The 17710-nt window shown below is 43.7% G+C and overlaps 1 protein-coding gene across 3 annotated transcripts in view; it reads right to left on the bottom strand.

Moving 5' to 3' along the window:
* LOC138838806 (exophilin-5-like) overlaps positions 1-11937 on the bottom strand; it is a 52323-nt gene extending 40386 nt beyond the window's left edge. For 2 of the 3 annotated variants that reach the window (XM_070038151.1, XM_070038152.1), the window contains exon 1: positions 11622-11807. In XM_070038151.1, the coding sequence (XP_069894252.1) occupies positions 11622-11740 (119 nt within the window). In that variant the 5' untranslated portion in view covers positions 11741-11807. Of the gene's footprint in view, positions 1-11621; positions 11808-11925 lie in introns of those variants that run through there. The other variant, XM_070038154.1, reaches the window with a different exon arrangement.
* Positions 11938-17710: the final 5773 nt, after the last annotated feature.

The raw sequence follows: 17710 nt of genomic DNA, 5'->3' as shown, positions 1-17710 counted from the left end.
AAACTTCTGGAAATGACCGTCTCTGCAACATCTCCAAATCCCCAGTCACACCTGTCACGGGTTCTAGATTCTCTCGAGGGAACCCAAAAACCTGGGACAGGTGTGTGTGTGTGGGGGGTTGGATAACATCAGCTGTTCCCCTTGTTTCTCCAGCCAGTGTATGCCAGATCTGGTTTGAACTGGCTCACAAAGGCAAGCTGTTAGATCCTCAGAAATTTTGCAAGGTGGCTATTACATTATTGTTAGCTTGAAATTGGCTGACACAACCAACCAAGCACAACATTTTAAAAATTATCTTTATTATTCTATTATTATCTTTTTCTCTATTTTTTCTCTTCCTTCCTTCCTTCCCCCCCTCTCTCTCACTCACTCTCTCTCTCTCTTGCTCTCTTGCTCTCTTTCTTTTTTGCTGGTCCTGGGGCTTGAACTTAGAGGCTGGGCACTGTCTCTGAGCCTCTTTGTGTTTGATCCTAGGGCTCTACCACTTGAGCCACAGTGCTACTTCTGGCTTTTTCTGAGTAGTTTATTGGAGATAAAGAGTCTTATGGACTTTCCTGCCCAGGCTGACTTTGAACCACAATCCTAAGATCTCAGCCCCCCCCAAGTAGCTAGGATTACGGGCATGAGCCACCAGTGCCCAGCTTTTTAAAACTTATCTTTAAGTTATTATCTTATTATCTTTAGTTATACAAAGGCGGTGCCATATAACCAAACAGATTATGAATATAATGCATCTTGGTCAGTGTCACCCCTCAACATTCTCATCCCTTTCATTCCTTCCCTTCCCTTATTTTTCTTAATTTTGTGATATATACAACAAATTCTTCCCTTCATTTGTCTATCCATCTCCCCTTGACCCCAGTCCCCTCTTGGATTTACCCATTTCCTGGTGTTCATTTTGTGGGACTTTGACCTAGTCTTTGAAAAAGATTATAGTATTTAAGCTCTCCACGGAGTTTATTATACTTCAGGTTAATTCATTTGTAACCACTTGTATACCACCCGTGTTTACTTATAGGTTTATAGGCACATTCTAGCTACTACAAATGAAGGAAACCATCCAACCTTTGTTTCACTGTGTCTGGCTTACTTCACTTAATATCATTTTTTCCAAGCCTTTCCATTTCCTTGCAAATGGTTCAATATCATTCTTTCTAATAAATGAGTAAAATTCCATTGTGTGTATATATAATATATAATCATATAGAATTATATATAAGTATATTATATATATGTCACATTTTCCTGATCCATTTGTCCATTGAGGGGCATCTAGGTTGATTCCTTATCTTGGCTATGGTGAATAGTGTTGCAGTGAACATGGTTGTGCTGGTGGCTGCCCTTGTTTGTATTCTCTTAGATAAATGTCCAGGAGTGAGATTGCTGGGTTATAGGGTAGTTCTATGTTTAGTTTTTTGCGGAAACTCCATGCTGCCAAGCATTTTTTACCTCCTTCTTTTTCAAGAGATCTAGTTACCAGCACACCACTGCATCCAGTGTGGGAGTTCAGGAGGCTTCCTGTTACTGCCAATCCCTGGGGTGTCTCACTGAGCCCTGATTGTTCTCTGAATTCTTTTGTCATGGTCTAGTCGATTCATTACACTGCTAGCTAGTTTATACACAGAACATATACACCAGGAGCTCCTAAGGAGCTTACTTGGCTCTCCCAGAATAGGAAATGTTCAGGTTTGTTTTGTTTTGGTTTTTGGTTTGGCTACTTGTATAGTCACCATGCCTACTGTTTATCCTCATGACTGAGTCATTGTGCAGCACATTCATGGTGTGCTAAGTTACAAACTGACTCTGCTTCTGTTGGAAAAACATTTTGGGTCTGCATTCTGCACGGAAGACCTCAGTGGGTGAGCACAACTCATGTGGGGACCTCTAAAGCAAGAGTTACAGCTGCTTTTGGCCACTGCTACCTGCCTGGAAATGCCGTTCCCTCTAACAGCAAGGGGTCGGGCTCCAGGAATGCCCTCCTGTGACAATCACAAGCTTTATGTTGCTTCACTTGTGCTTCAGACTGATCAGCTATAATTTAGGGTTCCTATAATCCTCTTCTCAGGTTCCATTAACTCCATCAAGTGGCTCATGAAGTCCGGGAGACACATTTGCTGGCTTATTTTAAAGAACAAAGGCTACTGATGAAGCAGTGTAGAGGGCAAGGTATGTGGGAAGGGGCATGGAGTCTGTCTATCCTCTAGATGCCCCCTTCAGGAGCCTCTACTGGTTCTCATTCCTGGAAGCTCTCTAAACCTCACCCATGTGGGTGTTTAGGGAGACTTTATTACATAGGCACAATCAAAGGGTGATCAACCATGTTGAAATGGGAAGGGACAAAAACCTAATGCTAACAGACTGGGTGGGGACCCAGCAAGGCCAGTTAGTTCAGATTCTTCAGCATTTCTTGAGAAGTTAAAGATCTACCATCTGCTATGAGGCCCGATAGTCAGAGAATTTCTCTTATGCACAGCAGCACCAAGGCAGGGTGACGGTGTGTTGGTGGCTGGATTGGAGTTTCCATGACTGTCCTCGAGGAAGAGAAATTCAGCTTTCTATGGCCTACTTCAGGGAGGGAGCTATGCACACAACTCCCTCCCTGCTGCAATCTATCATCCTTTCACAGTACCAGAAAACACCCGATCTAAAGGACAATCAGGGGGCCGGGCATGTGGCTTAGTGCAGAGTGCTTGCCTAGCATGCATGAAGCTCTGGGTTCAATTCCCCAGTACCACATAAACAGAGAAGAAGGAAGTGGTGCTGTGGCTCAAGTGGTAGAGTGCTAGCCTTGAGCAAAAGAAGCTCAGGGACAGTGTGCCCAGGCCCTAAGTTCAAGCCCTAAGACTAGTAACAACAAAAAAAAAGAAATAGGTGCTGGGAAGGTGGCTCAGTGGTATAGTGCTTGCCTCACATACATGAAGCCCTGGGTTCGATTCCTCAGTACCACATAAACAGAAAAAGCCAGAAGTGGCACTGTGGCTTAAGAGGTAGAGCCTTGAGCTGAAGAACTCAGGGACAGTGTCCAGGCCCAGAGTTCAAGCCCCAGGACTGGCAAAAAAGAAAGAAATAGAATAAAGGACAATCAGGTCACTTGATGGATACTTCGAGATGAATTACCTTCCTGGCATAGGAAGTAGAAAGAAGAGCAGGAAGGAAACTGAAAGGCATTCCTCTAACTGTACTATTGGATGAGTTCAATCACACATCTTCTTACAAAAGCCTCTTCCTGAAGCTCCTTCTTATTCTGTTTCAGCATACGACCAACCCCATAATTCATAAAAGGAAAGGTTGATATGTTTGATTGGATTAAAGGAGAACTTACTCTGCAAAGAGATTAATGGAAAGAAAACTTTTGCCAAACCTATATTTTACAAAGGACTTGTATCCAGAACACACACATACACACACACATATAATATATATATATATATATATATATATATATATTCTGGATACATATATATTTATCTATATGTATATATAAGAATCTCAAAAGTCAACAGGCATGGTGGTTCCCTCCACTAATCATTGAGAGGCAGAGATTTGGAGTATCATGGTGGCGAGGACCTGTCATCCCAGCTAAGTAGGGAAGTACATAGCTGAATCATAGTCTAAGTTGGCCTGGGACATAGACTGAGACCCTATCTCTCTCTCTTTTTTTTTAATAGTCCAGTGGTCTTTTATTTTTTTACATCTCTTAGGCCATGAATTCACAGGGACTAGGTTCCCACGGTTCTCACAATGTGTTTCTTTGGGTGGAGCACTTCAGTTAAACCCAGGTTTCTTTCTCTTGGGCTTCCTTCTTGTCCTGGTCATTTCTGTCCCTTGTTTCAGGAAGCTATCTTAGCTCTTAGAGTGCTTAACATGCTCAATCAAGACATCAATCCTCGTGGCAAGGATCTTGCCCTTAAATGACTTGTTCACAACAATGCCACCAGCACGCTGGGTAACACTGTAGACCCGTCTACTTTCACCATGGTAACACGTGTGGGACATTCCTTTTTGAACAGTTCCCATTCCCTCCATGTCTACAATATCACCCTTCTTGTAGATTCTCTTGGATGTGGCCAAAGGAACACCTTCATGTTTCCTGAAAGTCCTAGAGAACATCTATGGGGTACCTAAAAATAATCAATACAAGCTGGGCACTGGTGGCTCATGCCTGTAATCCTAGCTACTCAGGAGGCTGAAATCTGAGGATCACAGTTCAAACCTAGACTGGATAGGAAGATCAGTGAGACTCTTATCTCTGACAAACTACTCAGAAAAAGCTGGAAGTGGAGCTGTGGCTCAAGTGGTAGAGCTATAGCCTTGAGCAAAAGAAGCTCAGAGACAGAGCCCAGACCCTGGGTTTAAGCCCCAGGGCCAGCACAAAATTAAAAAAAAAAAAAAGAAAGAAAAGAAAAATCAAGGACTGGCAGAGTAGGTTAAGTAGCATAGTGTCTGCCTAGTAGGCATGATACTTTAAATCCAAACCCTAGTAACACACACACACACACACACACACACACACACACACACACACACACACACACACACACACACACACAAATTAACAATCCTTACCAGGTGTCTATGGCTCATGCCTATAATCCTAGCTACTCAGGAGGCTGAGATCTGGGATCGTGGTTTGAAGCCAGCCCAGTCAGGAAAGTCTATGAGACTCTTTTTTTTTTTTTTTTTTTTCTGGTCGTGGGGCTTGAACTCTGGGCCTGGGCGCTGTCCCTCAACTGTTCAGCTTAAGGCTAGTGCTCTACCACTTGAGCCACAGCGCCACTTCCAGCTTTTTCTGCTTACGTGGTGCTGAGGAATTGAACCCAGGGCCTCATGCATGCAAGGCAAGCACTCTACCACTGAGCCACCTTCCCAGCCCCTATGAGACTCTTATGAAGTCCTATTACATGCACATAACATGTGTACACAAAAAAATAATCACAAAGTTTAGCCAGAGGTGGGGGCTTTGATCACAGTCTCTCTCAATTTCTTCTTTCCTCATTGGAAAGCTAAGACGATGGAATGCGGAAGCTCACTGTGTCTAGAGCCCGTTTAACCGGGGAAGTCCAGCCTTTTAATAGGGCTGTTGACAGTGTCAACCAGGAACCATGCCTAAGAAGGAGGTGCAAGTGAGCTTGTGCTGTCAAATATCACTACCTGTGAATAACCAGCGTCAGAATACACAGGATCGAAGGTGAAGAAGGGAATTTATGTACTCGTGTGAAAGACAGCTTCAGGGAGGCCCCGAGCCATCTCCTGCCAGTTTGAAGACACTCTGTGCTAATTCAGAAGGAAAACATGTTTGCTCTGACCTTCAGCTGACCTTCCTTTGACCTCCTGTTCATAGTTTTAAAATCATCTGTGCTAATGAGGAAGGAAAGTATTTTCTGACTAAGCTGAAGCTGCCGTCCCTTTGTTCTTTACACAGTTTCCTAGAATGGTTCTTTCCCTTACTTAGTATTCCTTACATAGCACAAAGTGTAATCTCTCTCATGAGGTACGGCTCACCTACAAAGCAAGGGAAGCTCTGATCACAAAGAATGAAGGTTGATGTACAATGGGCATTCGAACATACCCATGTATGCACGGACATTATAAAGAACAGGAGAAACTCTTAACCATAGTGTTAACAGAAAGTATTTTGTCAGGCACTGGTGGCTCACACCTGTAATCATAGCTCCTCAGGAAGCTAAAATCTGAGGATCATGGTTTGAAGCCAGCCCAGGTAAGAAAGTCAGTAAGACTCTTATCTCCAATTAACCACCAGAAAACTGGAAGTGGTACTGTGACTCAAAGTGATAGAGTACTAGCCTTTGGAGAAAGAGCTTGGGAACAGTGCCCACGCTCTGAGTTCAAGTCCCACAACCAGCCAAAAAAAAATATTTCAAAAGACAAATATTCGTGAAGACAAAAATAGCAAAACAGCCTGCACATCTATCTTATCAAAAGAAACAGCCGCCGGGCGCTGGTGGCTCACACCTGTAATCCTAGCTACTCAGGAGGCTGAGATCTGAGGATCGTGGTTCAAAGCCAGCCCAGGCAGGAGAGACCATGAGACTCCTATCTCCAATAAACCACCAGAAAACTGGAAGTGGCGCTGTAGCTCAAGTGGTAGAGCGCTTGCCTTGAGCTGAAGAGCTGAGGGACAGCGCCCAAGCCCAGAGTTAAAGCTCCACGACTGACCAAAAAAAAAAAAAAAAAAAAAAAAGAAACAGCCATAATTATTTTTATAACATGATAAGTATAAGAAATAAAACAGTAGTGGGGCTGGGAAGGTGGCTCAGGGGTAGAACGCTTGCCTTGCATGCATGAGGCCCTAGGTTCAATTCTTCAGCACCACATAAGCAAAAAAAGAAAAAAACCAGAAACGGCACTGTGGCTCAAGTGGTAGAATGCTAGTCTTGAGCTGAAGAGCTGAGGGATAGCACCTAGGCCCAGAGTTCAAGCCCCACGACCGGACCCAAAAAAAAGAAAAAAAAAAAAGAAATAAAAAAGTAGTGTAAGAGCTAAAGTTCCATTAAATATCATTTCTCAGAGAGACCTCTTTTAACATCTGGCAATATGTCTTTATATAAAATGCAAATATAAGCCAGGCATCAAGCCAGGCATTGGTGGCTCACACCTGTAATCCTAGCTACTCAGGAGGCTGAGATCTGAGGATCACAGTTTGAAACCCAGGCAGGACAGTCTGTGAGACTCTTACCTCCAATAAACTATTCGGAAAAATCTGGAAGTGGAGCTGTAGCTCCAGTGGTAGAGCACTAGCCTTGAGCACAGAGTCCCAGAGTCAGCACCCAGGCCCTGAGATCAAGCCCCATGATTGACAAATAAAATAAAATGCATATATAAAATTTTTTTTGAGGCACTGGGAAGGTGGCTCAGTGGTAGAGTGCTTGCCTTGCATGCATGAGGTCCTGGGTTCACTTCTTCAGCACCACATAAGCAAAAAGAAAAGAAAAAAAAGCCAGAAGTGGCGCTGTGGCTCAAGTGGTAGAGCACTAGCATTGAGCTGAAGAGCTGAGGGACAGCACTCAGGCCCAGAGTTCAGGCCCCACAACCGACCAAAAAAAAAAAAAAAATTGAGACAGGATCTTGCTATGTATTCTAGGATGGCTTTGAGCTTTTAATCCTCTTGCTCTCAGCCTCTCGGGTGTTGGGATTACTAGTGTGAGACACAATGACCCGCTCATGCATGTTTTGAGATATAAATGGTGGTCAGCAATTTTCTTGTACAAGAAGATGCTCCAAATTCCCTCGCTGCCCATCAGGTCCAGGTCATTTTCTCTCCTAATAATACCCCCAACTTTTAGTTGGGTCATTAATACCTACAACTGTATTCTATGTTTCCCGCCATTTGTACACTGTGTGACCCTGGGTAATTTGCCCTTAACCTTGCTACATTTCATTTTCCTCCCAGGCATGCCTGTAATCTTAGTACTCTGGAGGCAGAGACAGGAGCATCCCTAATTTGAGGCCAGACCTTGTCTCAAAAAACACCAAAAAAATTTATTTTCCCTTCTGTAAAGTTATTAACAATATCTCAAATATAGGTATTATAATACTTAGAATATAAGTATTATTAGTAATTACATTGATTCTATTCTATTATTATAAGATTATCATAAATAACTAAAATAACATTCTGGTAATTTTCTGGATTTGATTCTTTTTTTTTTTTTTTTGTCGGTCATGGGGCTTGAACTCTGGGCCTGGGCGTTGTCCCTCAGCTCTTCAGCTCAAGGCGAGCACTCTACCACTTGAGCTACAGCGCCACTTCCAATTTTCTGGATTTGAAATCTGCCTGTACTCTCGAATTTCAACGAGACACTCAAACTTTCTAAGTTAGGTCCTTCTCTATGAGAATTAAAGTGTGTGCCTGACAAAGTTATTAGAAGGGTTAACTCTGCATAACATGTTCAGTGCAGTGCCCAGTATACAGTAAGGGCCTAATAAATGCTAGCTGCTATTATTACCATAGTAATTACTATCATTAAATCAAAAGGCAGCACTTAATAAATGTTGATGTGGCCATCTCCTCTACCTCAGTCTCTTACTAATGAGAGATATCCAAGAATTCCATAACTAGGTCAAGGCCAAGGCCCGTCTTTCTAAATACTGTCACACTGCTCACTAAAAACCTTATAGGCAACTTATATTACTAACAACATGCAGAAAGTATCCATTTCACTCAATTCCCCACCAGCAGTCTTTTCTGTTATCATTAAAGGGGTAACATGGTATTGTGAGATTAATTTTCATTTATGACTCTGAGGGTAGACACTTATTCTTCTGGTTTGTTTACAGTGAGGCTATCTTCTGCTATGAATGAATGCTTTCTATCTTTTGCCTATTAACTTGGATCCTAGTGGCTTTCCTAAAAGTTTGAATAGGCTATCTGTATATTAGAAAGATGATTATATTTAATGCAAATATTTTCCCAGTAAGCTAGAGCCGCAGAGATCCAGCAGGGAGCTCAGGAGAAAGTTCTGTGGGCTCAGGAACATTTCTTTGGGTGGGGCTGCCTTCTGCATGGTGAGCACGATCGATTACTCTCACAGCTTTAATTTCTGTCTCTGGCCCTGTATAACAATGCAATCCTACGCTTCTAACTGTAGGATACTTAGTTGTACTTGTTTATCACATGTAATTGAATTAAACAGATCTCTCTCAAGTAGCTAACTTTCTAAGTTCTCTGTTTTTCCCCTCTTATTGTCCTAGCCAAGAGTTCTGGGAGCTTTTTCCCAATATAGTGAAGAGGCCCCTCTGAGTCCTTCAGATAGGCCTAATAAACTGTCTCCCAAAATGTCATTCTGAAGGTAGAAGTCATGTGTCCTGGTTTTTGATTTGGAAAATCTGATGATCATGTACATCAGTAGGCGAAGCAGAAGAGACAGCCAAGTTGACGTGTTCTTTCAGGCCTTTTCTCCATGTTTGTTAAGACCTATGCATGTTAGCCTGAAGCAGGTGACTAAGGAGGTCCCATGGGGACGTCCTCACAGATAAGGGTGTTTGACAGAGGGAGTCAGGAATTAACCAGGAGAAAAGAGAGTGCTAGAAATCATTGCTTTGGGCATTTGATCCAACCATCTACTTTCCTGAAAGTATTTTTTTTTGGGGGGGGGGTCCAGTCGTGGGGCCTGAACTCTGGGCCTGAGCGCTGTCCCTCAGCTCTTCAGCTCAAGGCTAGCACTCTACCACTTGAGCACAGCACCACTTCCGGCTTTTTTCTTTTTGCTTATGTGGTGCTGAAGAATCAAACCCAGGGCCTCATGCATGCAAGGCAAGCACTCTACCACTGAGCCACCTTCCCAGCCCTCCTGAAAATATATATTTTTTGGGGGGTCCAGTCATGGGGCCTGAACTTTGGGCCTGGGCACTGTCCCTCAGCTCTTCAGCTCAAGGCTAGTGCTCTACCACTTGAGCCACAGCACCACTTCCAGCTTTTTTTTTCTTTTTGTTTATGTGGTGCTGAGGAATCAAACCCAGGGCCTCATGCATGCAAGGCAAGCACTCTACCACTGAGCCACCTTCCCAGCCGCAAAAGTTTATCATCATTTTTTTTTGGGGGGGGGTCCGGTCGTAGGGCCTGAACTCTGGGCACTATCCCTCAGCTCTTCAGCTCAAGGCTAGCACTCTACCACTTGAGCCACAGTGCCACTTCCAGCTTTTTTCTTTTTGCTTATGTGGTGCTGAGGAATCGAACTCAGGGCCTCAGGCATGCAAGGCAAGCGCTCTACCACTGAGCCACCTTCCCAGCCCCTTCCTGAAAGTATTTTTATGTTAATATTTTTTTAGATCATTTAGGTAACTATCTTAATAGTTTAATAGCTATAGTTTTGGTTGTCTTAGTACTCTGGCTCTTCCTATTGCTGCTTCATTTAGAACAAAAGCATCAGAAAACATGTTTGAGCCTTCCTTCCAACACCTAGTTTTGCCATCTATGTATAGATTTAGCTCCCTCTAAAGTCAACAGAAGATGGGCACCAGTGGTTCACACCTGTAATGCTAGCTGCTTAGGAGGCTGAAATCTGAGGATCGAGGTTTGAAGCCATTGCAGGCAAGAAAGTCTATGTGACTTTTATCTTCAATTAAACAGCCCCCCCGCACCCTGAAAGGCCAGAAATGGAGCTATGACTCAGGTGGTAGAGTGCCACTCTTGAGTGAAAAAGCCAAGCAATAGCTTGAAGTGCTGAGTTCAAAATAAACAATAGTCAACTGAAGTGGAGCCCATGGGCTACTGTAGAGGTCAGGTGTAAAATACCAAAATTCCCTTGAGTGAACATTATATCACGATTTCTAAGACTACAGTTGATCAGGAGCCAAGTCGGAAGGATCTTAAATGAACACCTCCCTCCTTCATGTTACTTCTTAATTCTGCCCCTCGTTTTCTCCAGATATACAATGGGTCATGTAAGCTCCATCCTCTTCAGAGATAAGAAATTCTTCTGATAAAACACATGGACACAACACAGCTTTAGTGAATACACACAGAGTTCTAGAGTTCATCCACAGTGGGTGTGCACATGAACATGTGTGGATACACACTCACAGGGGGTGGACATACTCCTGTTAGAACTCACTTTTTACACTATTGAGGGGGAAATGACAACATCTACTAAAAAAAAAAAAAGGCATGGTGGTATGAAATCCACCTCCTCAAACCTCAAATTTCATTCCTCCCCAAAGTCGTGTCTATGTGAGAAGAGTGAGGATAGAGCTTTCAGCCTGCTGTATCCTAATCCTGTGTACAAAATAGGGTACCCCAATTTGAAGGTCTGAACAAGGTCAGAAGGCTTTGGGGGTGAGGAGGGACAGGCAGACAGGGTTATCTGGGGGAGAAACTGAGACCCAGAAACTCACAGGGTCAAGCCGATTTCTGAATTCTCAGGCCACCAACACAGGGTGACCGGAGAGAGTCACACCCCGAATTCCCATCCACACGGACCTGGACGAGGCTCTTTAACAACTGGGGTCGATTCCAAGATGGGCAAGAATCCCTTTCATTCCTTCCAAGACCGTCTCCCACCTTTGCTCAGCAGAAAAACTGGTTCATTTACATCCCAAGGTAATTATCTCTGCATTTCACTCGCTGGTAACTCGGGGCTCACCTTCAGCAAAGCCTATGGGGAAGGTCGGCGGTGGAAGTCCATAGAAACTTCCTCCCCACAGCACACTCCCCCCATATACAAGACACACAGACAGACACACAGACAGACACACAGACAGACAGACACACACGACCCATCACGACCGATCCTACGCCTTGCCCAGGTCCCTTTCAACCACACACGAGTCTCCCCGGGACGTCCCCCCCCCCCCAGCCCCCGGCATCCGCCCCTCGGAGCTGAGCGCGTGCGGACGGGGCCCCGGCCCCCAGCGGCTGCCGGGATTCCGCGATCCGCGGGGTCCCCACCCCACCGAGGGACGGGAAGGGCGGGAAGCGGGGGCCGGGGGCGCAGCGCCGCGGGACCCGACGGCGGAAGAACGCGGCGCGGCCGCGTGGGCGCCCCGCGGGGCCCCGGCCCCGGCTCCCCGCCCTTCCCGTCCCTCGGTGCGCGGCAGGTGCGCCCCCGGCGAGCCCGGCGGGCCCGCTCCCCATCCCTCCGGGACCGGGACCTTCTCCGTACCGGATCCTGTCCTTCTCTGCCCTCCGGAGCTCCTCGTTCCTCTCCAGCACCCGGAGGATCGTCCGTGCTTCTTCCTCGTTTAGGAAACTGAAATCAAACCCCTGAGGAACTTCCGTCATTTTGCTCCTCTTCCAGCTCCTGCGGTTACCACCGCATTTTTCCACCCCGGACGAGCCTAGTTTGGGAGAACTGGATTCCACCCCCACCACACACCTCCCCACACCCCACCCCCTCGCCGCGAGTAAGCCCGGCCCCTCTGCAAAGCCGGGGCCCAGCCCACAAAGCCCGGCTCCCCAGACAGCACCTGAATGACAGGCTTCCCTCGACCCGTCCAACTGAAACGCCGAAGGGATGACCAAAGGGACAGGAGGAGCCAATCCCATTTCGAGGGGGGCGGGACCTGCCCTGGCCCCTCCCCCCCTCCCCTTCACCTCCTAGGTGACTTGTTGGGCAAACATAATTCTGTCTCTTAAGTGAAGCCTCCCAAGTGTTTGCTCTGCCCCTGGCTGTTTGCTCTAAGATCTGGAGCCCGGCTAGTAGAAAGAATGTAAAGGAGATTCCTAGCCAATCCTCTCCTTGGAAGTAGTCTTACAGGTAGCTTCGGAGCCAAGAGAAGGGTTAAACTGTTTGAAAGACTAGCAAGGACTAAGTGCACACGGTCCTTGGTGGCCTGGTCGGGCTTACCCTGGGGAAATGAATTCAAACTTCCCATCTCTCACCCTTGGCCCCAGTCCCCACTGTCCCTCAAAAGACATTCTAAGGCTTGGAAGCCAGAGACAACCACCAAAAAACACATGTATTTGGTATTTTGGAAGACAGCCCCGAGGCACAGGATGTTAGAAAACACCTCTGACTAAACTGAAATACAGTTCCATGAAACCACACAAATCGTTGTTCCTAGAAAGCAATATGCTACCATGTAATGTATATGTACTATATGCATATATATGTAATTTCCAAATACATACACACATCTATCTACCCACCTACCTACCTATGTATGCAATTTAAAACGTATCAAGATCCTTTCAGAAACCATGAAAGAGCTTTTACTTCCTACAGAAAAGCCACCTTACATTGTGGACTTCCCCAACCCCATGGCTTTACTTTGGTGTTGTGGTGCTGGTGGTTACTAACATTCAAATATATTTCCACATGCATCATCTCGTCTCATGATAAATAAACCCAGTAAAGATTTTATGCCAGTACCAAACAAAAACATGGAAATAAAGTATGACTATGTGCTGAGCTTTTCTCCTTCCTTCTGTTCACCTTGATCATCATTTACAATCTGCCCGGGCAGCTTGCCTTTCTAATAACTTTGCATGAGTGTCATTTGCATAAAACAGGAACCAATTTTGATTATCACCCTACAACACAGAACTGTATTGTATGTTCACGATAGTGATTCAGGAACCTGTCTTCTATCATGCCCAAATATTTAGTGTACTTTTTTTTTCTTTCCATTTATTGGGAATGTGCCTAGACCTTTTAATGTGAGAATGGATGGGTTTTTACTCTGTTCACAGTATAATTGGTTGAACTGATTTCAGTCAACATAGCTTGGTTACATAAGGGATTGTACATGGGCACAACATAGTCCTTGTAATGTGGGGAGAGAGGTGAGGTGGCGTGACTATATAATTAAGAACATTCCATGAGTGTATAGGAAAGAAATTAGTTCCAACCTCATGGATCAGGGAAGAGGGTATGGCGTTTGTGGTTGAAACCTGAAAGGTCAGATTTCAATAGGAAGAAACAGGACGGCTGGAGATGTTTGAGCCTATTCTAGGCACAAGTGCAGGGGGCTGGGTGACAGTAGTCTCTAGGAATCGTCTCGGATTCCACAGCTCCTCTGGTGTATGGCCAGCAAGAAAAATGTAGAAGCCAGAAAGGTTTGTTTTCTGGTCTATTCAGCCAGCTGCAAGCAGCCAATTTCTGTCTTAGTATCTGGTAGCCCAGGCAAGCTCCTGCCCGGCCTCTTGGCTAAAGAGATACTCATCAGTTTGGTTTATAACAGTTATTACAGCTGTATAGAACCCAATAGTCTTCAGAAGTCTCTGTGGCCTAATTTCTCCAGGGTGTTGGTCCAATCCTCAGCGGTGGGTTTGGTCCCACTGCCTTCCCCACCTCCACCACAATCACCCAGATGAGAGAATTGCTGATCATATAATCATTTTTTTAAAATTTTTTTTTTGGGGGTCCAGTTGTGGGGCCTGAACTCTGGGCCTGGGCGCTGTCCCTCAGCTCTTCAGCTCAAGGCTAGAGCTACTTGAGCCACAGCGCCACTTCTGGCTTTTTTCATTTTGCTTATGTGGTGCTGAGGAATCGAACTCAGGGCCTCAGGCTTGCAAGGCAAGCGCTCTACCACTGAGCCATCTTCCCAGCCCCATATAATCATTTTTTTGCCATATAAAATCACCTGTGACTCCATTGAGAAGCAACTCTGTAGTTTTTCACACAAATATTTTTCTAGCCTGCTTTAACTTTTCTCCTAGGGCCATCTTAATGCCTTCTCTTCCAACTACAGCTAGCTCACAGGGTATGTTTGGTGGCAGCTTTCAGTGCAACAAGCAAATATTTGTCAACTCTAAGATATGGATAACAGGCCTTCTAAATGAGAAGGGAGTTTCTCAGTTGATCAAAAAGTAAGGAGGTCTAACTCTCAGAAGAGAAAAATACTGATTGCAGATGATTATCTATTTAGAAAACCACCAAAGAAAATTTTAAAACCATTAGAACTAACCGTTAAAAAACAAAACCAAAAACACACCATAGAACCCTATTGCTCAGTGCTAGTGGCTCACACCTATAATCCTAGCTACTCTGGAGGCTGAGATCTGAGGATCACATTTCAAAGCCAGCCTTGGCAGGAAAGCCTGAGACATTCTTAACTCTAATCACCAAAAGTCAGAAGTGAGGCTCTGGCTCAAGTAGTAGTGAGCATAAAAGTCCAGGAACAGCTTTCATACTCTGAGTTTAAGTCCCAGGACTGGTGCATGCACATACATATGTGCATTCGTGCACGCGTGCGAGTGCACGCGCACGTGTGCACACACACACAACTTGTGAATGATGAAAGGGCTGGTATTGTTCAAGATGCACTGTCCTTATAAATTGATTTGTTGAATGGTAACCCCCTTGTACAACTACTTAAAAATAATAAAAATGTAATTTTAACTCCTCCTCACTCCCAAAAGAGACTTGTGAGCTATCTGTAACATCTTTTGAACCAAGGTTGTCTTCATGCAAGAAATAGCCCACTGTGACTTCGTGGTGAAAGATGCCTAGTATTTGTTCCACTTGGGGTGTCAAGTTCTGTGTGAGGTGCTAGGAACACAGGACACATGAACAGAACTCTGTCCTTGTGGTGTTGACATTCCCACAGGAAGTAACACACACGTAGGCACATAAAGAAAATCTATACCAAGAGTGGTAAGTACCACAAAGAAACTAACAAGGCAATAAGATGGAGAGATGACTTCTACACTTGGACTGGTGCTTTGAAGGGTGCCAGGAGAAGAGCTTTCTAAGCAAAAGTAGTCACTATGTGCTGAGCTCCTCACACATGTGGTCCACAACCGTATGAAGTAGACATAGAATGATGTGAGTGAAACAGAAAGTCATACCCAGAACCTGCACACAGTCACATACCGCCTCTTTGCCAACCTCCAATTAGCGGGATCATTGCAATTAATTAATATGTCAATTACATCTAATCAAATGGTCTCTTAGCCTAACCTGGAAGGCTTTTCCTACATGTGAGCTTTTTAAAGAGAGTTTATTGGTACACATTTGAACATTTTTATCAGTTTTGGTCTTTAAACTAAATAAAAAGATTATTTATTTCATGTGATTAGCACAGTGCCAAGACTATACTTCTTCAGAAGTTGTCCTGTGATTTAAGTGGGCAAATTTCCATTGAATAGAACTTTGTTTCATTTATGATTTCTAAGTTCATTAGCAGGACCAAGCTGATGTCGGGCTTGAAGACAATATATAAACAGAACTTACTGATCAGGGAAGTGCTGTAAGGATTGTTTCCTTTATGAGTCATTTATTCCAATATAGGAGACCTGCTTCAACCACAAATTTCAGGATGCTAGGCATGCCCTATTCTAAGGCATGTGACAGGTTTCTCTAGTTATATATGCTGTTCCACATGTTAGAAGTTCATCAGCAAGTGACAAGTTAGATGACAAATACAATGTAAGTTCTGAAGCTAGACAGTGGATTTACAAGAATAATTTACACTGGAAAGGAGTAAAATACTCCTGCTGTAGGTAAGAATACCCATGCATGCTTTTTGTCCCTACCTTACAATGTCTGACTTTTGTTGTTGCTGTTATTTGTTTGTTTGTGACAGTACTGGCACTTGAAGTCAGGACCTCAAGTTTAACTCTTTTGCTCAAGGCTGGCGCTCTACCATTTGAATCACATCTCTACTTCTGGATTTTTGCTGGATACTTGGAAATAAGAGTCCTGGGGATATTTTTCTATCTGGGCTGGCTTTGAATGGTGATCCTCAAATCTCAGCCTCCTGAGTAGCTATGATTATAGGTATGAGCCTATAGTGCCTAGGTCTGAGTGTTAATGTTGAGCACAAAGTACTACTCAGAATAGACTAACTAGCTTTGCTAGATCCTACGAACCCAATTGTCGTGTTGATGAAAATATCCCAATGCTCTAATTAACTTTAGGTTATAATATCAACTGTCACAAGATGGTGTCTATGTTTGTATCATTCCAGACATTCTTGTGGTCCAGGGAATGACTAGATAGACAAACTATTGAACTAATGGCATATTTCAACGAATAGTCACAAGGGAGAAATGCACTTAACATATTCAGAGATGCAAATTAGGAACAGCAGCCCTAAAACTGACTAAGAAATAGTCCCATAAACTTATAGCCATACTAGATATAATCCAAGCTTGTAAACAATAACCAATAACCAGATAATCATCTACCTTTGGCCTTTTTGTGAAAAACCTCAATATTTCAATTCAATCAATATTAGTCCCCTTAATACAGCATTCTAATTACTTCAAGCCTTGAGATATGATACATAGCCAAACCTATGGAATCTTTGATCATTTTCCCTTTGGTTAAACACAAAATGATGGGTAACTTTTCCCCCTGTTTGTTTTGAAGGCAGGTTCCACAGCAGTGACCCAGGAAACATGTCACATGCTTCCTTTCCTTTGTAGCTTCTCAAATAACTCTCCTAAAACACAGCAGCTCCTGAGTCCTACAGCCATTCCTAAGGCAGCCATTCATTCATTCATTCATTCATCCTGGATTATTGTGGTTAATTCATTTAGAGTTATTTTTGTTCCTTGCTTTATTTGATATTTAATAAGTACTATTCTGTAGAGTTTTGTTTCGTTCAATGTTTATTAATTACTATCTAGATTTTTTTTTCAGTACTGAGGTTAGAACTCACAACCTTATGCTTGCTAGGCAGATGCTGTACCACTGAGCCATGCCATCAGTCCACTTTTGCTCTTGTTATATTTTGGATAGGGTCCCACTTTTTTTTCTGGGACTAGCCTTGGGCAATAATTTACATCCCTAGGATTACACCATCCTGCCCAGTTCATTGGTTACCTTTTCCATGGCTCGATTGAACCACAATGCTCTCACTATCTGCCTCCTAAGTAGGTGGAATTATAGGAATAAGTCACTGTGCCTGACCTTGATAGCTCTGATTTTTTGAAGAGTGTATTCTATATAGAGTTATATTATTCAATAATTTCATAGAAATACAGATTGTTGGGGCTTTCCAGAGGGGTTTTCTTCTTAGACTTCTACCTCAATAAAATTTTCTTCAATGTAAAGTGGATTATACAGAATGAGTAGAATGAGAAAATAGAAACAACATCTATTGCAAATATTATGCAACTCATGTGTCAATTCCTAGGTTGCCTTAAAGTTCATATTTTCTTGTGTGTAGGGTTTCCTTTGCGTGAATTGAAGCTGTTTTGGAAGCAAGTATGACATTGAACGTTTCACTTCAAAATGATTAATCCTAGATGATATGAATTTCACTCCCAATTTAAAAACATTTAATTGTATCTCACTGATTT

This window comes from Dipodomys merriami, unplaced genomic scaffold (assembly GCF_024711535.1).
Source record: "Dipodomys merriami isolate MVZ:Mamm:240054 unplaced genomic scaffold, mDipMer1.0.p SCAF_29, whole genome shotgun sequence".
NCBI classification, from domain to species: Eukaryota; Metazoa; Chordata; class Mammalia; order Rodentia; family Heteromyidae; genus Dipodomys; species Dipodomys merriami.
This window is presented reverse-complemented; position numbering and strand designations above follow the sequence as displayed.